Source organism: Archocentrus centrarchus, chromosome 14 (genome assembly GCF_007364275.1).
Source record: "Archocentrus centrarchus isolate MPI-CPG fArcCen1 chromosome 14, fArcCen1, whole genome shotgun sequence".
Lineage (NCBI taxonomy): Eukaryota > Metazoa > Chordata > Actinopteri > Cichliformes > Cichlidae > Archocentrus > Archocentrus centrarchus.
Window position 1 is genome coordinate 37,491,158 of NC_044359.1, and position 23,010 is coordinate 37,514,167.

Genomic DNA, 23,010 nt, shown 5'->3' on the forward strand with positions numbered 1-23,010 from the left:
ATAGACTGAAAGCACTTAGACATAGAAAAGAGTGTTTACATAAATGGGTGCGAATGAGTGAATGAGGCATACTGTATGAAATGCTTTGAGTGCTCAAGTAGAGTAGAAAAGTGTGCAAGTGCTGTCTAAGAACCAGTCCATTTACCATCTATGTACAGATCAAATCGTTTGCATGTGGTATCTGTCAAACATTCGAGGCTATAATTGTGCACCTGCTATTCCCTCTTTTCTGGCTTATGCAGGAGGAACCTGACAAAGCTGTCTCTGATCTTCAGTCACATGCTGGCAGAAATCAAAGTCATCTTCCCCGGAGGACAGTTCCAGGGAGACACTTTCAGAATCACCAAAGCCGATGCTGCTGACTTCTGGAGGAGATTTTTTGGTGAAAAGTAAGTTACACCTCAGAGTTGTTATTTGATAGATCAAGACTTCATTCTGTGGTAAGGAGAAGTTGTCAAGATCTTTGTGATGCCAAGTGTGTGTGAATGTTTCTTGATTTTACTTGGCCAGGTTGTCCAAGCACACACACACACACGCACACAAATTAAGAGCAGCTGCTGTCTTTGATCAGTGTTTATCTCTATCTCAGGTCATGACTTCTGTCCAGTATGTGTGTGAATACAGACCTATACAACCTCTTCCATTCACTCCATCTTTATGTTGTGAATCTGTTGTCACAGATCTAAAAACTGTATTTCAGTTCGATCGGTGCCATCAAAAGAGGTGACTTTGTGGTTGAGGTTATTTCATCCTCAACTTTTGGTGAACCAACTGGTCAGTGCAACAATGAAATAAGCTGGATTTGTTACAATGTCCTGAATTATTTTGTTACTGAAAAACCTCATAATTCTCTGCCAGAGGAGCTCGGTGAAGTAATTGCTCCTCATCGATTACCACCCAGTCAAGGTCATACTAAATCATTCAAGCAGTTATTTTAATTCAACATAGTCAGCTTCAGTAATTGTATTGTATCACATAATAAAATCTGTGTTCAGGAGGTTATCAAATAATCTTTGTTTCCTTTTCTTTTTTAAATTATATATTTTTATGTGCAAATTTTTTTAACAAGTATGAGAGCTTCTGTCACTGTTACATAAACCTAAAAACATCAGTATGGCCAGTATTACTCAAATGTGTCGTATAAGAAGGTGATGGAAGTCTGTGAAGTACAAAGCTGTCTTCATTTGGGTTTGCTTTGTTAAAATGAGAAAATGGTATACCCACATGAGTTGTCTACCAATCAGTGGATCAGAAAGTCAGTAGATCAGTCCCTGACTCCTCCAGTTGCTGAAGTATCCTAGGACAAGATACTGAACCCTGAGTTGGTCCCAATTGGAGTGTGAGTGTGAGTTAATGCTAGAGAATGAGAATGAGACTTGTAATAGAAAGAGCTTTGAGTGCTCAACTGAGTAGAAAGGCACCATGTAAGTACTAGTCCATTTACTTATTTTATACTAAAAAAATAAGAGGCTTTTATTGGTAATTTGGCCTCAAATATAGTGCAACCTGGGAAATAACCAGGCTGACTCACTCTTTAGACAAAAAGTCATAATTTAATAATTAAACATTTTAATGGTCAAACTGATCTAATTACATGGAGTTGGTAATAATTTTGTTTAATCCAGTGTTGTTAGTGTAACACTTTGCAGATCTGAAACTGGTATTATAATTTTTTAAGTCTTTTTAAAATTGAGAATCGTCTTTGCTATATAATTACATTTTTAAACTAAAAATTTAAAGAATTCAATTTCTGTGGTCTGTGCTGGTGGTTGGGCTGCGCCATGAGAGCACCAGGAAGTCAGTCACATAACTACATTATACATCATATGATGCATATGATCATGCAATAGTTTACTGATTACACTGTATGTTAGACATTAATAAAATGCTTACCAATGCCATGCTGTGCTGATGGCTCCAGTCTGTGAGTAATGCTGACATACATTATATCTCTAAACTCACCTCAAAGACAAGCCTGAAAATTGTAATCATAAATATAGGTAAATAAATAAATATAGGTAAATAAATATAAATATAGGTAAATAAATAAATATAGGTAAATAAATATAGGTAAATAAATATAGGTAAATAAATATAAATATAGGTAAATAAATAAATATAGGTAAATAAATATAAATATTGGTAAATAAATAAATAAATATAGGTAAATAAATAAATATAGGTAAATAAATATAAATATAGGTAAATAAATTTAAATATAGGTAAATAAATAAATATAGGTAAATAAATATAAATATAGGTAAATAAATATAAATATAGGTAAGGCAGCTGAAGAGCTTCCCTCTGTCAGCTTTATTTGATAGGTTGGTTGTTGGAGCACCCGAAAGTTGGAGCACAACTTTTGGGTGCTCCAACAACCAACCTATCAAATGTGCTCCAACTTTCGGGGGATCACACTACTCAGCCTCCCCGGTAAGGTCTATGCCAGGGTGCTGGAAAGGAGGGTGCGTCCGTTAGTCGAACCTCGGATTCAGGAGGAACAATGCGGGTTTCGTCCTGGTCGTGGAACGCTGGACCAGCTCTTTATCCTCTCAAGGATATTCGAGTGTGCGTGGGAGTTTGCCCAACCAGTCTACATGTGCTTTGTGGACTTGGAGAAGGCATTCGACCGTGTTCCTCGGGGTGTTCTTTGGGAGGTTCTGCGGGAGTATGGGGTGTCTGGCCCATTGTTGCGGGCCCTTCAGTCCTTGTACAACCACAGTGAGAGCTTGGTCCGTATAGCCGGTAATAAGTCGGATTTGTTTCCTGTGGGTGTTGGACTCCGTCAGGGCTGCCCTTTGTCACCGATTCTGTTCATAATTTTTATGGACAGAATTTCTAGGCGTAGCCAGGTGGCGGAAGGCTTCTTCCTTGGTGGCCTCAGAGTCACATCTCTGCTTTTTGCAGATGATGCGGTTCTGTTGGCTTCATCACGGGGGGGCCTCCAGCTCGCAGTGGAACGGTTCGCAGCCGAGTGTGAAGCGGCTGGCATGAGAATCAGCACCTCTAAGTCTGAGGCCATGGTCCTCAGCCGGAAAAGGGTGGAGTGCCATCTCCGGCTCAGGAACGAGTTCTTGCCTCAAGTGGAGGAGTTTAAGTATCTCGGGGTCTTGTTCACGAGTGATGGGAGAAGGGAGCGGGAGATCGACAGGCGGATCGGGGCTGCTTCTGCAGTGATGCAGACTCTGCACCGGTCCGTCGTGGTGAAGAGGGAGCTTAGCGTAAAAGCGAAGCTCTCGATTTACCGGTCGATCTATGTTCCTACCCTCACCTATGGTCACGAGCTTTGGGTAGTGACCGAAAGAATAAGTTCGCGAATACTAGCGGCAGAAATGAGTTTCCTTCGAAGGGTGGCTGGCCTCTCCCTTAGAGATAAGGTGAGGAGTGCGGCCATCCGGGAGGGGCTCAGAGTAGAGCCGCTGCTCCTCCACATCGAAAGGAGCCAGTTGAGGTGGCTCGGGCATCTGATTAGGATGCCTCCTGGCCGCCTCCTGGGTGAGGTGTTCCGGGCATGTCCCACCGGGAAGAGGCCCCGTGGTAGACCCAGGACACGCTGGAGAGATTATGTATCTCGGCTGGCCTGGGAACGCCTTGGGGTCCCTCCGGATGAGCTGGAGGAGGTGGCTGGGGAGAGGGAAGCCTGGGCTTCTCTGCTTAGGCTTCTGCCCCCGCGACCCGGCCCCGGATAAGCGGAAGAAAATGGATGGATGGATGGATGGAGGTTGGTTGTTGGTTACTGCATGGTTAGGTGTGTGACATGCATGCTTGCCATACTGCTTCATACTGCTACTACCCCCGGATAGATAATATAGATATTAATAATGCTAGTGAAAGAAAATGATCATACTAACTTGCATGACTTAGCTTTGGAGCGTAATATGGCTAGGTTTAAGTTTTGGATGTTCGTATGTTCAGCTGTAGTTTAAATTGCAGGAGAACAATGATGCACTCTTGGTTTAGAGGTAAAATTAAAAACTCTGTGTAACAGGTTGGAAGTAACAAGGACCACGTGTTCACTGAGAGACATTTCTCATGAACCTCCTCATAATGGCCACTCTGCATTTCATCAGGGAATGTGCTGTTTCAAGGTTTTACCTTTTGTGTAAACAGATGTTTCACTTTTTGCTGTAGAGTTGCATTCATCACGTTTCCAGTGCAGTAAACAGTCTGCCTGAGAGGTCGATAAAATGAAGTCAGTTACATGCATCTTTCTTCCTCACTTGTGATGTTACAGTTTTCAGGGGAAGTATTTGCTGTGGTGTTTATGTTATCTCTGCTTTTGTTGAACTTCTTGAGTGGTGAAATGAAAACAGCAGGCTGTGTCATGGTTCAAAGTTTAGCAGTTGCTGGGTAAAAGCCATCGTGGCTTGTTGCTTGTTCCAGAACGCTTCATGTTTAATGGTACAATGATAACTACTGCCTCTGCATGTTCCTTTTTCTAATTTATTTAATTAATGCATTTAGCTTCTTAGGAACAGTGCTTTTTAATTTTATGCTCTCACTGAAATGGAAACTTGTAACTATCAGAGGAAATCAGATATGGTTGTGTGAGAGTAACTCTTGTTGATCTGACTGCATCAGCAGCATCTAAAGGCTCCCGTGGCTGCTGATCAGTCATCACAAACATTTGGTATTTTGCATTTCTGAGAAGTGATATCAGCTACAAAGTTTTTTGTTCACCAGGGCCTTAACAAACGAAAGGGCACATAACTGCAGTCATGGTTCAGATAATTAACTTCTCTTCAGCTTTGACCGCCAGACTTCACCCTCATTTTAATATACTCTTTAACCTTGGAGAAAATATTTTTATTTTTTATTGGTTTATCTATTCTGAAGGCATAACTACTGTATGAGTAGAATGGAAGTTCAGTCTTATACTCAGAAGACTTAAGGCTATTCTCATGGTTTTTGTGTGTGTGCACAGAATCACTGTTTTAGTCAACTGCACATTTATATCATTAAAGATGCATTGCTCACCGTATGTATCTCCTGTACCTGTATGTGGTGTTATTGATTTGGTTCTTTTGCAGGACAATAGTGCCGTGGAAAGTCTTCCGCCAGTGCCTTCACGAGGTGCATCCCATCAGCTCGGGTCTGGAGGCTATGGCCCTCAAATCCACCATTGACCTCACCTGCAATGACTACATTTCTGTGTTTGAGTTTGACATTTTCACACGTCTCTTTCAGGTTGGTCAAAATAAAATCAAGTTTCAGATATATGATTGTGATTATTTGACTCATAAACTTTTGCTTCATGCTATTATTGTTGTTATTATTCACAAGAAATAGAAATTCTCGGATGACGCTGCCATTGTGGTGTGTATCAGGAATGGGCTCGGATCTGAATATAAGGATCTTGTTTTCAGTCTTCGACTGGAGTCACAAAAACCACCTCATACTGAACATGTGCAATAAAAAGGAAATGATAGTAGTTTTTCATAGATTAAAGTCCCCTCTCCACCCTGTGTTTGTGGGGTGGACACAGAGGTGCTGCAGTCTGCTGGGGGGGCAGCATCAGAAACAAGCATCCAAGGAGACTGGGAAACTAGTGAGGAAAGCTGGCTCTGTACCTGGAGCCAGACTGGACACACTGGGAGAGGTGGTGGAAAAATGCACACTAAAGATGATAGACGCCATCCTGAACTACTCAGATCACCCACTTTATAACAGACTCCTCTCTCTACTGTAAAACGGAGAGATACAGAGAATCATTTGGACACTTGGAAAAATGCACTGTTGTCATTGTGTGTGTCCATCCAACCATCCTTTTCCTTAACTGCTTGTCCACTTCAGGCTTGTGGGCGGGCTGGAGCCTGTCCCAGCTGTCACAGGGCAAAAGACAGGGACACTCGTAAATGTCGGTGTTGATACATAAATATAGGAGAATATGGATTATATTCAGATAGGATTTTCCAATAACAAATTAGTTTGAAGGACAGAGTTTTAATAAGCCATAGTATGTAAGACTTGAACTGAAAAAAAAGCATAATAAATAAATAATACATAAACAATTTCTCCATAAAGGTGATGTAGATGTGATGAGGGATACAGTATTTTGCTCAAAGATCTCTCCATTGAGCAGCTTGTGCACTGTTAATAATAATTTTCATGCATTTATTAGAAAGTACTTATTGTCTGGCAGATTTCAGTACAATCAGTACTGTCATTCATGCCAATTTCTCCATTTTGCAAGGAGTCTGAACTGCTCCAAATACTGCCTTTCTGAGCTTGTTCTGTCTCTGGAGGAACCGTCTATTTTGGAGACAGGTTTCAGTCTGTTTTCTGTGAAACAGGGAGAAAAAAAGAGTATATTTAAAAAAAAAAAAAAAGAAATTTGCCAATTCTGCAACTGATTGGGTAGTCAAATGCTGCATGCTGACAGTTAGCTGAGCTATTTACCTCCAAATAAAATTCATAGTGCATGTCTATAAGAGAAATGCAGCCTAAATCATAACTTGAATGAATGCCATTAAAAAAGCATTAAAAACGACACTAATTTATGTTCTGTCCTTCTGTCCACCACCATCTTTTGGGGAAATGAAAATAACTTTATTGAATTGTCACAGGACCAAAATGATCAGAGACTGTTGTTTCTCCTCATAAGATTCACATAGTAGTCAGTCAATCAAGCCGTGCACTGTGAAGTCACAGTGTTAAACAGCAACCTAAATATAATCAGTGTCATGTTACTGAGGTTCACAACCTAGTAGCAGCCTATTTGTATTGGTCTGCTCACTCAGTAAATGTCAGTTGCTCCATCAGCTCAGTACTATGCAGAGGCCTTCAAGTCATATGTACTAGGAGACGATGATCTGTGTGAGGGATGAGTGAACAAAATATTCATGCATGTCACTTTTCTGAGGCTGATTACAAACAACTCAAACTTACGCAGTGGCTTGATTCAGATCATATATGAATGTGAATGTTAGATAGAAAGCACTTGTAGAAAGAAGTGCCTGTATGACTGAGTGCTCAGAGTAGAAAAGCACTATAAAAGAACCAGTCCATTTACCATATATACACTGCTCAAAAAAATAAAGGAAACGCTCAAATAACACATCCTAGACCTGAATGAATGAAATATTCTCATTGAATACTTTGTTCTGTACAAAGTTGAATGTGCTGACAACAAAATCACACAAAAATCATAAATGGAAATCAAATTTATTAACCAATGGAGGCCTGGATTTGGAGTCACACACAAAATTAAAGTGGAAAAACACACTACAGGCTGATCCAACTTTGATGTAATGTCCTTAAAACAAGTCAAAACTAGAAAAAGCATTTCCTGAAGAAAATGCACTGTGAATGCTGCAAGCTGAAAGATTGCTTCAAAGAGCTGAAACTTTATTTGCTGAATGAGCTTCAACAGCTGAACTGCTGAATTGCTGAATAGCTGAACAGCTGAACTGCTGAACTGCTGAATTGCTGAATAGCTGAACAGCTGGACTGCTGGATAGCTGGATAGCTGAAAGGCTTGGCTTTATTTTAAAGCTTAAATGGTGTCTCTAGCTGAATGTATGCTGAAGTTATTCTATTTCAAAGCACAGCTGGACTGCTGGACAGCTGGACAGCTGAACTGCTGAACAGCTGAATAGCTGAACAGCTGAAAGGCTTGGCTTTATTTTAAAGCCTAAATGGTGTCTCTAGCTGAAATGCCAGGAAATGCTCCAAAGAGCTTAAATCTGGCTGAAAGAGTTTAAGATGGTGAATCAATGCTCAATGGAAAGTTTTTAAAGTTTAGAGTAAAGTGGGACTTGAACCTGCTCTGTCTGCTTCTTGTGCATTGATGGTCTCCTTTTCTACCACTGAGCCAACAGTAGTGTCACACAAGCAGTGAGGTTTGCATGCATACATATTGGAGAGCTCTGCCAAGCTGAATGCTTGTAAATGCACCAATTGAAAACACCTGCCAGGTGCACTGCTTACCTACTGAGATGCATGCACTCTGTCAAATTTGGCTCGGCGCACCTGTCAAATAACTGCTTCTAAGTCAAAAACCGTAGCTCCTATCAAAATCCTTTTTGGACTGTGAGCGTCACAAGGACCTGCTCTAAACAGTGGTGTAATGTTTATTTTCCTGGGCTTAAAGGTGTGGCCGTAGGAGCAGTTTAAAAAAGGTGCTCATTTCTGCTTTGGAGAAAATCACCTCTATGAAATTACTATGGAGGTTAATGAAGGAGTTGGAAGGTACTCCCTCTGTTTGAACGCTTACAGTTTAAAAAGTGTACATTTGACAGGGTTTAGAGACCCATTGTTTGAAAGTAGAGAAGCAGCTCTACATTTTGAGCATAAAATGATGGCTGTAGCGCAGAGTGGCAGTTTAAAAATAAATTTTCCACCTGAAAGTTTTGAAGCTTCCCACTCAGGCTCCCACTCTAGCAAATGCAATACACAACCATTATAAACTCTGAAACAGCTGAAAAAACACCTTAAACTTAAACGCTCACTGTGCTTAAACCGTAAAAGACTTTGAAACACCAAGTAATAGCCGAATAGCTGAAAGGCTTGGCTTCATTTTAAAGCTTAAATGGTTTTTCTAGCTGAAAGTATGCTGAAGTTATTAGCTTTTAAAGCCTGAAAGGATTTGAAAAGAAATTGAAACTTCCCCATTCATTTTGAATGGCAAAAAGGAAGATTATAAAAAGTTCAATATCTTAAAAAGTATAAAGGTTGCAAAAAAGAAAAGTAATAGCACAAATCTCCAGAAAAGGCTGAACGTTTTGATACCAGAACGGTGTCTGTAGCCCAAACGCTGCTTGAGTTTTTAGCGACCGAAGGTTTTTGGAGTACAAGAACAATACTGCAGCATTCACAGTAATGAATGCTTTGCAGCATTTACAGTAATGAGGCTCAGTATTGTGTGTGGCCTCCATGTGACTGTATGACCTCCCTACAACTCCTGGGCATGCTCCTGATAATGTGGTGGATGGTCTCCTGAGGGATCTCCTCCCAGACCTGGACTAAAGCATCCGCCAACTCCTGGACAGTCTGTGGTGCAACGTGACGTTGGTGGATGGAGCGAGACATGATGTCCCAGATGTGCTCAATCGGATTCAGGTCTGGGGAACGGGCGGGTCAGTCCATTGCTTCAATGCCTTCATCTTGCAGGAACTGCTGACACACTCCAGCCACATGAGGTCTAGCATTGTCCTGCATTAGGAGGAACCCAGGGCCAACCGCACCAGCATATGGTCTCACAAAGGGTCTGAGGATCTCATCTCGGTACCTAATGGCAAACATGCTACCTCTGGTGAGCACATGGAGGGCTGTGCGGCCCTCCAAAGAAATGCCACCCCACACCATTACTGACCCACTGCCAAACCGGTCATGCTGAAGGATGTTGCAGGCAGCAGATCGCTCTCCACTGTGTCCTCAGACTCTGTTAAGTCTGTGCTCAGTGTGAACCTGCTCTCATCTGTGAAGAGCACAGGGCGCCAGTGGCGAATTTGCCAATCCTGGTGTTCTCTGGCAAATGCCAAGCATCCTGCATGGTGTTGGGATGTGAGCACAACCCCCATCTGTGGAAGTCGGGCCCTCATACCATCCTCATGGAGTCAGTTTCTAACTGTTTGTGCAGACACATGCACATTTGTGGCCTGCTGGAGGTCATTTTGCAGGGCTCTGGCAGTGCTCCTCCTGTTCCTCCTTGCACAAAGGCAGAGGTAGTGGTCCTGCTGCTGGGTTGTTGCCCTCCTACGGCCTCCTCCACGTCTCCTGGTGTACTGGCCTGTCTCCTGGTAGCGCCTCCAGCCTCTGGACACTACGCTGACAGACACAGCAAACCTTCTTGCCACAGCTCGCATTGATGTGCCATCCTGGATGAGCTGCACTACCTGAGCCACTTGTGTGGGTTGTGGAGTCCATCTCATGCTACCACGAGTGTGAAAGCACCACCAACATTCAAAAGTGACCAAAACATCAGCCAGAAAGCATAGGTACTGAGAAGTGGTCTGTGGTCCCCACCTGCAGAACCACTCCTTTATTGAGTGTGTCTTGCTAATTGCCAATAATTTCCACCTGTTGTCTATTCCATTTGCACAACAGCATGTGAAACTGATTGTCAATCAGTGTTGCTTCCTCAGTGGACAGTTTGATTTCACAGAAGTTTGATTTACTTGGAGTTATATTGTGTTTAAGTGTTCCCTTTATTTTTTTGAGCAGTATATGTATGATAACATTGGCAAAGCTCAGCTTTCAAAGATAGCCTGGCTATCCCAATGTAAGTGATGGAAAACATCAGTACTGCCACTGAGATGTACTGCCAGTACATTCTGGAACGAATTTTTATTCTAGGATGTAAAGTAAAAAATGTTTTTAGGGTCCCAAGGTTTATGTGTCCAAAATGCAGAATTAATACTTTGTAGACACAGGTATAAGTTGTAAAATCATTTACTGTGGCTTTCTGTTCTTTCACTGGGAGCATTTTTATACTTCAGACTAATATTTTGTTCATTTTTATTCAGATATTTCATTCTACATAGAGCTAAGCTTTCTGACTTCCATGTTGCTGCAGATACAAATAAATATAGCACAGCTTCCAGAGAAGGACGTTGAGATTGCCTATATATACGGGCTCCAGAGAAAGGCTTGGAGGCCACCAGTAGAAACCACTCATAATGTCACAGAGACACGTACCAACACTTCTAACAGAAATTGATTCACATGGCATACCAAAATTAGGAACTTTTATACAAAAGATGGTAGATTAAAATGTTAGAGTGAAATTTTACCAATGTAGACAGGTCCAAATCTGACACAGTGGTACTGATGCAGGAACCATTCGGGCCAATTTTTTTTATTGGGCCATTCGGCTGTTATAGGCTGTGGGGCCATGCATTTTTGTGCTTGAAGTGGAAACTACAAGGGAGATGTTGTCCAGTCACAACATGGTTAAGTTTTTTTTTCAAACATAAAGTAATTTAAAGTGACATATTAAGCAGTGTGACAAGGCAGCACATGGAATACCAAATGTTATTATAAACCTATTTATGGTTTTGATACAAGTCAACATGCAGGAGACTTTTTATATTTTTGGTCTATTTTTGTATCTGTCTGAGGTCTGTTTGTGTGCTTTTATGCCATCCTGTTGACAGATGACTACCCCATGTGGCTTCAAGACGGTGTGTGGGGCAGTGAAGCAATATTTTACTTTGTCTGAATCTTTGTTCTCAGAACATGAAAAAGGACACTACACACCTGAAGAATGATTTTGTCACCAGTAAATGTTACAATAGCTATGTTTTTTATGCTAAAGGATAAAAAAAAAACCCAACATCTGGTTCATCACCAGCTGTTCATAAACTCATTGTTGGCAGTGTGCTAGATAAGGCAAAATAGTCTTGTAAAACAAATACAGTAGTCAGTAGGAGTTGCTATCGACTGTTTCAAGGGAAGTCACCTTTGGGCTGTTGTAAACCGCATGTTTCTCTAGGCAGATCCCAGTGATCAGCTTGATTCACTGGCTGGACACCTGATGGAAGGCAGGGGAGGGATCATAGTGCCTACGTGAAGGTTAAAATATCTCGTTGAGCAAACAGAGAAAAACTTGCTTAAACTTGGTGGTAAATCATTAAAATAATATGCTGTTATTAACTTAGGACAAATGGTCCAAATGCTGTTGTAGTCATGTACAACATGTACAACAACTGCCAACTGCCTTTGTAGTAATGTAACATTAATTTGTAATCTGAGTAGAAGACACAGTGGGAGTCAAGCCATCCATTTCTGCTGTTTATACCATTTTGAGTTGCAAGGGCAGTAGTTCCAACAACCCCTATGGAAGAGTCACCAAAGAAACTGTTTAACCAGACCAGGATAGGGTTAGTGGGGCCCCACCCTGGAGCCAGGCCTCAGAGGGGAGCTTGAGGGAGAGCATCTGGTGGCCAGGCATTCGCTCATGATCCCCGGCCAGGCGCAGCCCAAAGAGGAGACATGGGCCCGCCTTCATGTTGGCCCACCATCTGCGGGAGGTGTTGTGGGGTTCAGTGTGTGTCGAGCAGTGGCCAAGGGCGGAGGCCCAGGTGGACCAATCCCTGGCTGTCAAGACAGGCTATTGAGACCTGGAATGTCACCTCTCTGGTGGGGAAGGAGCCTGAGCTAGTATGTGAGTTTGAGAGGTACCGACTAGATATAGTCAGGTTCACCTCTAGAACCAGTCTCCTGGAGAGGGGCTGAACTCTGTTCCAGTCTGGAGTTGCCCTCGGTGAGAGGCAGCAAGTTGGGGTGGGTATTCTTGTATCACCTCGGCTTGCTGCCTGTATGTAGGAGTTTTCACCAGTTTATGAGAGGGTTGCTTCCCTGCACCTTAGGGAATGGGTCCTGACTGTTGTTTGCTCTTATGCGCCAAATGACAGTTCAGAGTACACATCCTTCTTGGAGTCGCTGGGCGGGGTGCTCGAGGGTGCTCCATCCGGTGACTTGATTGTTCTATTGGGAGACTTTGACACTCACGTGGGCAATGACAGTGAGACCTGGAGGGGCATGATTGGGAGGAACGGCCTGCTGGATCTGACATGCCTCTGTAACATCATGTGGAGATCTGGGGCGTGCCGCTGGATTGGCAGACTGGGTTGGTGGTCCCCATCTTTAAGAAGGGAGACTGGAGGGTGTGCTACAACTATCAGGGGATCACACTCTTCAGCCTCCCTAGTAAGGTCTATGCCAGGGTGCTGGAAATGACGGTCCGTCCGTTAGTCGATCCTTAGATTCAAGAGGGACAATGTGGTTTTCGTCCTGGTCGTGGAACGCTGGACCAGCTCTTCATCCTCTCAAGGGTATTTGAGTGTACGTGGGAGTTTGCCCATCCAGTCTACATGTGTGTTGTGGACTTGGAGAAGGCATTTGACTGCGTCCTTCAGGGTATTGTGTTGGGGGTCGTGCAGGAGAATGGGGTGTCTGGCTCGTTGCTGCGGGCCATTCAGTCCCTGTACAAACACAGCGAGAGCTTGGTCTGTATTGTTGGCAATAAGTCGGCCTCAGTCCCTGTAGGCGTTGGACTTTGTCGGGGTTGCCCTTTGTCACAATTCTGTTCATAATTTTTATAGACAGAATTTCTTGGCATTGCCATGTGGCAGAAGGCTTCTGAACTCAGAGTGGGCACTCCACCCTTTCTGGCTGAGAACCGTGACCTGAGATTTCAAGGTCATTCCTGCCATTTCATACTCAGCTGCAAAGGGCCTCAGGTCACCCCCTGATAAAGCCAACTGAACCACATCATCCACAAAGACCCAAGGCCACCAAAGCAGAGACTGTCCACCACCTGTCTATGCCTAGAAATTCTGTCTATAAAAACTAACAGAGTCCAACACCCCTTGGGAACGAGTGCAGCTTATTAGTAGCAGTATGGACCAAACGCTCTCTCTGCAGTTGTGCAGGGACCAAATGGCCCATGGCAATGAGCTGGATACCCCATACTACCAGAGCAAACCCAAGATGATACCCCAGGTGATGCAGTTGAATACATTCTACAAGTATACAAAACATATGCAGACTGGTTGGGAGAAAACTCCCACAAACAGGACCAGGAGTGTGATCCCCCTGTAGTTGCAATGCACCCTCTAGTCCTCCTTCTTAAAAAGGGGAAACATCACCCCAGTCTGCCAATCCAAAGGCACTGCCCCACCCTCCGTGCAAGGCAAGATGGTGATTCACGGAGGGAACATTGTGAGAGGATTGTGTTATACATGATCTGTATCACACTCACTAGATCATGTTTTTATTTTTTCTTTCTGGCCATCTTACCCTTTTTTGGATACTCTGCAGGTTAAATCAATACATTCATGGAGTAGTTAGAGCTTGCTACACTGTTATTTTAGCCCAAAGACCTGTAATTCCAGTAACCATTTTTTTTTTGTTTTGTTTTCCATTTGCCAAACCAGCTACACAGTGAGGGCAGCAGATCATTGTCCCTTATGAGCTCCAGCTAACAGGCAGTATTGAGTTGCATGTTGTGACCTTCATGCTGTAAACAGGTCCCAGCTTTGAACAATAATGTTAGTCTCTTCTCTCCCACGGATGTGTAACTTTGTACTACAGAAAACCTCAAACCAATTGTAAACACAATCAAACACAACTGCAGTGGACACGCTGCTTCTCAGACTCTAGGTTCTGAAACTGGCTAAATATCAGAAACACCAGCTTCTGTATTCCCTCTTATTCACTTTATCAAATAAGCATACATTTTTAGCTCTTATTTGTGTCAGAAGAACAGACTCAAGTTTACTTTATGTTTACAAGATAAAATGTGAACAGTTACAAAAACTGTGAAACTATAATAACATGCGGTGGTCTTTTTCAGCCATGGGGGACAATTTTGAGGAACTGGAATTTCCTGGCGGTGACACACCCCGGCTATATGGCCTTTCTTACTTACGATGAAGTCAAAGCTCGACTGCACAAGTACATCAACAAGCCCGGCAGGTATGTAATTCCTGCAATTTTAGCATTCAGAAAGCTTACAGAGCATCTCAGGCTCAATGGATGCTGTCTTTGCAATTTGTTGCTTCATTGTTTCTTCAGCTTGTGACAATTTTCTTTTGGCAGAAGATGTTCTGTCCCTTTTACCCACTTTACTAAATTTTAGAGGGGAACAGCCACCTGCTGTGATACATGTGTTTTGTACAGTGGCCTCTTCTGTTGGCTTATACTCAGAATGCTCAAAACCGCTGGGGGAAAAAAACACGACTTAGAAGCACAAAATTTCAATCCAATGATAATTTGAGACTTAGAAAATATTCATACTATGAACACAGAATTTAGAATGGCTTAATTTACATTATCTAACATTAATGTGCATAACAGTTAGATGATTCTGAAGGGATCAGGTGGTCAATTTTTTGTTGATTATATATATATAATGACCCAAGAATGTAGTTATTGTGTTCTTTGAAGTTTTGTATAGAAATGAGTGGAAGACTTATACTGGATGTTCTGTACCATGCCTTGAAAGGAGGAGGCAAAAGACATAAATGAGACGGGGCTCCTATGGACCAACAATGTTAACATTAACAAGAAAATTCAATATATTATTGCAGTGCTCATAATATCAAAGTCCTATTGCATTGGGACAAAAAGACTGAAGGGAGGTGCAGGTTGTAAACAAAGGCATATGAGAAGCATAAAATGTATTAGCTTTACTGTATCGAAAAAAAATGGAGCGTGTTTAAACAAAGGTGGGCTGTATAGGCTCTGTGTGCGTGTGTATGGTTTCTGAAAAAAATGCTGACAGGCTGTGTTTGGTTTAGTGGTAATTTCAAGTTTTCAGCAGCTTTTATAGCCTTCATAGCCTTGAGCTGGGCCTTGCATGCCCTGTGAATAGCAGGTCTTGTGTGTCTGTGTGGTATAGCAGATGATGCCAGAACAGGAAATGTCTGTGTTTGTGTGAGGATGGGAGGGGCTAGTGTGAGGATGCAACTGTAAAGGTTACTGAGTCCCGAGTGACACATGCATATATCATTGTTACAAACTAATACTGGAATACGCAAGCTGAATCACACACCTGTGTGGGCGAGGACAGTTGTATCAGAATAGCCACTACATTCAAGATTCAAGATTCAAGATACAAGAAGTTTATTGTCATGTACACCGCAAAACACTGTGGTTATGCTGAGCAATGAAATTCTTACTTGCGACTGCTTTACAAACAGTTGAAACAATTGAAATAAGCAACTAAGTTAAAATAAAATTTAAGAACTAGTATATTAAGAAAGTAAAAGTAGAAAATAAAAATAAATAAATAATAAAGCAAGTGAATAAATAATATTCTGATGTGTCTGTTAGAGCAACTGCTCTAACAGACACATCCACACACGCTTTTAAACATATTTGTGGGATAAGCCAGATAGTGAAAAGTCTGCCCACAATATATTGATAATATGTCAATAACATCATATACAAACCCAATTCCAAAAAATTTGGGATGCTGTGTAAAACATACACAACAACAATGTTTTATTGACAATGGAACATAGAAAGTACATTCAATGGTTAAACTGAGAAAATGTAACATTTTAAGAAAAATACTAATTTTGAATTTGATCGCAAAAACGGCTCAAAAAGTTGGAAGAGTAAGTGGCACTAAATAGAAAAAACTGGAGGAACATTTTGCAACTAATTACGTTAATAGGCAAAAAGTAAGTAGTCAGTCACATGACTGGATATTAAAAAAAAAAGTGTCTTAAGCCTCTTTCCCACCAACAGGGTTCCGGAGCCGGTGCCTTTATTTGAACCGTTAGGCGGGTTTTCCAGTGCGGAAGCACTCGGTGCTCGGCCGAAAAACGGGTTCAACTCTGGCCCCGCAAGCTAGCTGGTCTCGAACCAAGAAAGCGTGACGAAAGCGGCAGAAGGGCGTGACTCTGTCGTCTCAGCATCATGTTTTCTACCATATTAAATGTGTATTACATGAGAAAAGCGAAGCGATTTTCACAGCTGTGAATTAGGTTGGGCTCTAAGGCTGAACTTGCTGCTTTGTATCAGTTCTTATATCACAGAGAAAAGGACACAAAGTGCGTACTTGTGGTCTTTCTCTGTCGCCTGTGTTTCCCTCTGTGCTGCACACAAATTCTGCAGTAGTTTGGTTTGGACCCTAAAATGTGTTTGCAGCACAAGAAAGGAGAGCGTGTTCTCCCACGTTTGTGCGCTTCGGCATCTGTGTCCAGACGAGGACCCGCCCACACTCATACGTAAAGGAGCAGTTCTCAGAAACACGGTGGGAACGCGGGCCCATTCTTAAGCGTTTCGCCGGTTCATTGAAACCAGCACCGGCACGAGCACCGACTCCTCGGCGGTGGGAAAGTAGCATTAGAGAGGCAAAGTTTTTCAGAAATAAGATGAACCAACCCGACACACACACACACACACACACACACACACACACACACACACACACACACACACACACACACACACACACACATGGGTGTTGGTTGGCGGCCCTGGCGGACCAATCACTGGCTATGGAAACTAACTTGACACACATACAGGGGCAACACCCAAGGACGGAGACCCTGGCAGACCAATCACCGGCTATGGAGACTGGCTATTGGGATGTCACCTCTCTGGAGGGGAAGGACCCTGAGCTAGTGCGTGATGTTGAGCGATCTGTGAAAACCACAGTTTGTCCATAACAAACACCATATTTGAACATAAGGATGTCCATAAGTGCACGTGTAACCAGGACACTCTAGGTCGATTTTGTTATCATATCTGTGGCCATACTGTATGTTCTAGATACTCTGGTGAGGAGAAGAGCTGAGCTATCAACTGATCACCACCTGTTGATGAGTTGGATTAGGTGTCGGGGGAGGATGCTGGACAAACCTGGTTTACCTAAATATATAGTGAGGGTGCGCTGGGAATGCCTGGCAGCGGCCCCAGTCTACGAGATCTTCAACCCCCACCTCCGGCAGAACTGCGACAGCATTCTGAGGGAGGCTGAGGACATTGAGTCCGAATGGACCGTGTTCTGCACCTCCATTGTTGAGGCTGCTGCTCAGAGCTGCAGCTGCAAGGTAGTTGGTGCCTGTCAGGTGGTAATCCCCGAACCAGATGGTAGTCACTGGAGGTTAGCCAGTCAAGCTGAGTAAGGAGTTCCATCCAGCTTGGTTGGCCTGTGGGACTCCAAAAGCAGCTGACGGGCACCAGCAAGCCAAGCGGAACACGGCTCAGGTGGTGGCTGAAGCAAAAACTCAGGCATTGGAGGAGTTTGATGAGGCCATGGCAAAAGACTTTCGGACAGCTCTACACACACGGTTTATAGTGCAGGTGGAGTGCTGCTGACTTTAACTGAGGCTATAGATGGGTGGTTACTTGAACCTCAGATTCAAGAGGAACAGTGCAGTGCAGAGGATATTCAAGTGTGCATGGGAGTTTTCCCATCCAGTCTACATGTGTTTTGTGGACTTTCTACAATGTCCCTCAGGGTATCCCGTGGGTGGGAGTATGGGGTGTCTGGCCCATTGTTGTGGACCATTCAGTGCCTGTACAACTGCAGCGACAGCTTGGTCTGTATTGCCGGCAATAAGTTGGACTCGTTTCCTGTGGGTGTTGGACTTCACCAGGGCTGCCCTTTGTCACCGATTCTGTTCATAATTTTTGTAGACAGCATTTCTAGGCGTAGCCAAGTGGCGGAAGGCTTGGTGGCCTCAGAATCTTAATTCACCTTTTGGCTGATGACCCAGTCATGCTGGCTTCATCAGGTGGTGGGCTCCAGCTTGCAGTGGAATGGTTTGAAGCAGAGTGTGAAGCAGCTGTCATGAGAATTTGCACCTCTAAGTCTGGGGCCATGGTCCTCCGCTGGAAAAGGGTGGAGTACCCACTCTGGCTCAGAGACGAGTTGCTGCCCCAGGTGGAGGAGTTTAAGTATCTCGGGGTCTTGATCACGAATGACGGGAGAAGGGAGCGGGAGACTGACAGATGGATTGGGGATGCATCTTCAGTGATGTGGATGCTGCTGTTGATTTACCGGTCAGTCTACATCCCTACCCTCACCTATGTTAATGAGCTTAGGATAGTGACCGAAAGAACGAGATCACAGATACAAGCGGCAGAAATGACCTTCCTTCGAAGGGTGGCTGGCCTCCGTCTTAGAGATAGGGTGAGGAGTGCAGCCATTCAGGAGGGGCTCGGAGGGGCTTTTTCTCTTTTCCGGTTCTCGACTGAGGTGCACACGTTTCTCCTCCTTTCCCTACCCCTTATGTTTTACCCTGCTTTGCTGCTTTGCTGTGCTTTAAGAGCCTCTCTCTACACATGCTCCTAACTGGAAATTAAGATTATGGATCTGGTCAGCTGGTCTCTCAACGGATCAATCATTTTCTCCACGAGGAGACTGGGAAAAGGAGAACCGTCTGCCTGAGTGGAACAACCCGGATAAAAGGATCTCTTGCAGAGCGGTATGAACTCAGACTTTTGGAGAAATGTCTGTTCTTGTGTGGCGGCGAGAATGGAACCATGAAATTCGGATTATTGGAGTTTTCGCCATTGAGGGTGCCCAGCAAGACTGTTAAGGCTGTCAGCAAAGTTATGAGTAACAGCCTGTACCAAAACAATGATACTTATCTGGAATTTGCCCCCCCCCCCCCCCCCCCCTACCTGGCCTTGGGACAGCTGGGAATTCTCATGATCTCCTGGAGTTACGTAAACAGATGCTCTTCCCCCGCCTATCCCGTCTCTTGTGACCTGTGGGATCTTATCAGGAACTGTTGAGTCAAGGACAGCTGGAACGCGCTACAGTATCCTGGACTTACTTGCCTCAGCTGGTTAATTGATTCTGATTCTGACAGAGCTGCTGTTAAGATGCCTCCTGAGCTCCTCTTGGGTGAGGTGTTCCAGGCAAGTCCTACCAGGAGGAGGTCCCGGGGCAGACCCAGGACACGCTGGAGAGATTATATCTCTCGACTGGCCTGGGAACGCCTTAGGGTCTCCCACGGATAAGCTGGAGGAGGTGGCTAGGGTGAGGGGGCTCTGGGCTTCTCGGCTGTGAGACGAATTGAAATTTGAAATTCTTTTTTGGAAAACATGGATGCCACATCTGCTGGACTAAAGTGGAGAGGTACCGTATGGCTTGGCATCCATGTTTTCAGTGTTCAGTTTAAAAGCTTGCATCTCTGATGGTATGGGGGTACATTAGTGCTTATGGATTTGACGGCTTGCACATCTGGAAAGGCACCATCAATGCTGAAAGGTTTTGCAGCAACATATGCTGCCATCCAGATGACATATTTTTCAGAGATGGCCTTGCATATTTCAGCAAGACTATGCTAAACTACATATGACATCTATAATAACAGCATGGTTTAGTTTATTATCGTCATGTACAGGTAACAATGGCAAATCACTACCAGCAATGAAATTCTTTAGCACAGGCCCCTCAATATTTTAGATATAAACCAAAAGCAATATTGCACATTAACTAACAAATAAGTAGAATATAAATAGAATATAAAGTAAACTATATAAAAACTATGTAAACTATATAAAAAGAGACTGTAAAGACTATATAAAGATAGAATAAATATGTGAGCAAGATACCTAGTGATAAATAACTGAAAACATTTGGCCCGTCACCATAAAATGAAAAATGCTGCAAAGAAGACCCAGGGCTGTTGAAATGGTAAATGGACTGGCTCTTGTATAGCACTTTCTTGCTCTACGTGAGCACTCAGAGCACTTTAAACAGCATGTCTCATACATCTAAGTGCTTTCTGTCTAACATTCACACACAATCACACTCTGATGAATGAGCAATTTGGGGTTCAGTATCTTGCCCAAGGATGCTTTAGCATGCAGACTGGAGCAACCAGGGATTAAACCAGCAACCTTCCGATTAGTAGATAACCTGCTCTAACTCCTGAGCTACAGCCACCCCTGTTGAGATGTTAAGCAGGGTAAGCATGGACCTGTCCCAGCTTTTTGGAGATGTGTTGCTGTCATGAAAGATGAACTCATTTTTTTCTAAAAATGGTACACGTTTCCTGACAGTGCCATTCAACCTGCAGGAGGATGCTGATCTTCTTCCATGAGATACAGTTCAACTTTGGTAGTCCACTTCGCTCCTTCTCTCTGCTTATGCTATCTTTATTGATTTTTGCTTTCTGGTTGATATTATCAATTGATGTCTCACTTTGGATCTTTGTGTGACGTCTTTCATCATTTTTTGACAAGTTTCATCTCCTCTTCTCTGAACTGCTCCGATGTGATGTAATGATTATCGTTGCCATGGCTTGAGGTTTTTTGAATTTGTCAATCTGGTTCCTCTGTGAGGTCACATTAGTCGCTGGCCAAATGACAGACCTCCTGCTAGATTCTATGCAGGTGTAAGACACAAATAAGTACAAGTTGACGTGGAATGACTCCAGGCCAGCTTCTCCTGAATCTCACCAGAATGAACACCTGTGCGTTGTGTTGTTTTGGGGGTCCTCCTTACAGAAGACACAGACTGGATTGCCAGCCTGCTTTGGCCCTGTTGCTGCACTGTAAACCCAGATTTTGATTCAACTTAAAAATATTGAGTTCATATTACTTAAAGTTGCCTAGAATGTGAACATTACTTGTTAATGCTGAGTAGACTGTACTTTTTGATGGTCTATCTTATTGTAATCATGTGTTGGAGTTCAAACATCTTAATATCATCAAGTTTTGCACCTGCTAAAAATCTAGTTTATACCAGTTTTAACAGACTGGATTAATGTGCAGCTGCATGGTGGTGTGATGGTTAGCAGTGCTGCCTCACAGGTAGAATGCCATCTAGAAGGTCTGGGTTCAATTCCGGCTTGGCCCGGGCCTCTCGCTGTTTGGAATAGTAGACATTTGGTGTTTTTGTTTGGATTTTGTTCACAACGCTCTCTCGTATAGTTTTTTATTGTTCCATGGACAAATGTTATTTGTAAATGTTAATGTACCAGCATTCAGCAGGGCTGAGTTTTATCATGTTTATTTACCAAATTTAAACAGACACAGTTCAACACTGTAAAAAATATTTGTGTTGTTAGGCGGTGTGGTGGTGTGGTGGTTAGCACTGCTGCCTCACAGCTAGAATAGCTATCCAATAGTCTGGGTTCAATTCCACCTTAGGCCAGGTCTCTTGCTGTGTGGAGTTTGTATGTTCTCCCTGTGTCTGTGTGGGTTTCCTCCCACAATCTGAACACATGCAGTTACTGGGGTTAGGTTAATTGGTCTCTCTAAATTGCCCACAGGTGTGAATGGTTGTCTGTGTCAGCCCTGCAACAGGCTGGTGACCTGTACAGGGTGTACCCTACATCTTACTGCCTTGTCAGCTGGGATAGGCTCCAGCCCCCCCCCCCCCCACACACACACACACACAACCATGAAAAGGATAGGGGGAACTGATTGATCAAAAGACATTTTATTTTTTCATGAACTATAAAAGATAAGTTTGGTCAATTAGAACATACAATTTAGTTCAATTGGAATGGAGTAGTGCTTACTTAACAGGCTGAGTTAAATAAACTGTTTCATTACTTAAAAAATTTAAGGCAACAAGTTACCTTGTTTTTTTTAACTAGATTCAACTTATCCGGGTTTACAGTGTGTCTTTCCAAGGTGTCACTGACTCTCCAGTAGTCAGTGCACTCTTTGCAGATGTCAACCAGTCTTTCCTCATCAGTGACGGGTTTTAAACACTGTGGTGTGTGTCATGGGTAGATTTGCAGTCAGGTCTATAATTGACAAAATAGTTGTAATTTTGTCTCTGTACACCACAACAATAGATTGGAAATAATTTAAAATCTCACAGAAGTGTTTCACTCTTAATTCAAGGGGATGTGTGCAAAAACATTACTATATTTTCAAGTCACTCTAATTACACAGGTTCAAATGTAGGAGGCCAATTGACTGATAAGCAGTTTTGTAGCCAAATATAGTATTCTTGATATAGTGCAGCAAAGAAGTTGACATTTAATGTTCACTGTTGCTTTAGTTACAGTTTACAGTTTCCTACTGATGTTTTTTGTCAGCATGTGAATCATGCATATCTTTATCTTTCTGTTTCTCTTTCCAATAGTTACATCTTTAGACTGAGTTGTACGCGCTTGGGCCAGTGGGCCATTGGCTACGTGACCAATGATGGAAACATACTGCAGACCATTCCCAACAACAAACCGCTGTTCCAGGCCCTCATCGATGGCTACAAGGAGGGCTTGTATGTACCCTATTATACACTCTTCCATTCCGGCTCACTCTTTGCATGTGTATTGATCAATTGTGCTGAACTCACCACTTTATTTGAAGTCAGTAACTGTATCTTCAATAGTTTTATCTGATTGACTTTAAATGTTTAGGGGTAAACCAGAGATAAGTGTGTAACTTTTTTTTGGCCACTGCATTTTTATTGACAGTTTAGAGTGTCAGGAAAGTGGGAGCAGAGATGGGGGGAAGACACGCAGCAAAGAGCGATGGGTCGGAACGCAAAACTGCGCCACCTGCTTTTTCCTCGCGGCATACGTGGTCACGTGCTCTACCACTGAGCCACCTCGGCTTTTTGATGTGTGTATT

General features: G+C 43.1%; 1 protein-coding gene across 2 annotated transcripts in view; it reads left to right on the forward strand.

Moving 5' to 3' along the window:
- The window catches only part of cblb (Cbl proto-oncogene B, E3 ubiquitin protein ligase), an 80,200-nt gene that overhangs the window by 18,569 nt on the left and 38,621 nt on the right, over positions 1-23,010 (forward strand). For both annotated transcript variants that reach the window (XM_030746076.1, XM_030746077.1), the window contains exons 4-7: positions 243-389; positions 5,031-5,187; positions 14,300-14,421; positions 22,520-22,657. In XM_030746076.1, the coding sequence (XP_030601936.1) occupies positions 243-389; positions 5,031-5,187; positions 14,300-14,421; positions 22,520-22,657 (564 nt within the window). The remainder of the gene's footprint in view (positions 1-242; positions 390-5,030; positions 5,188-14,299; positions 14,422-22,519; positions 22,658-23,010) is intronic.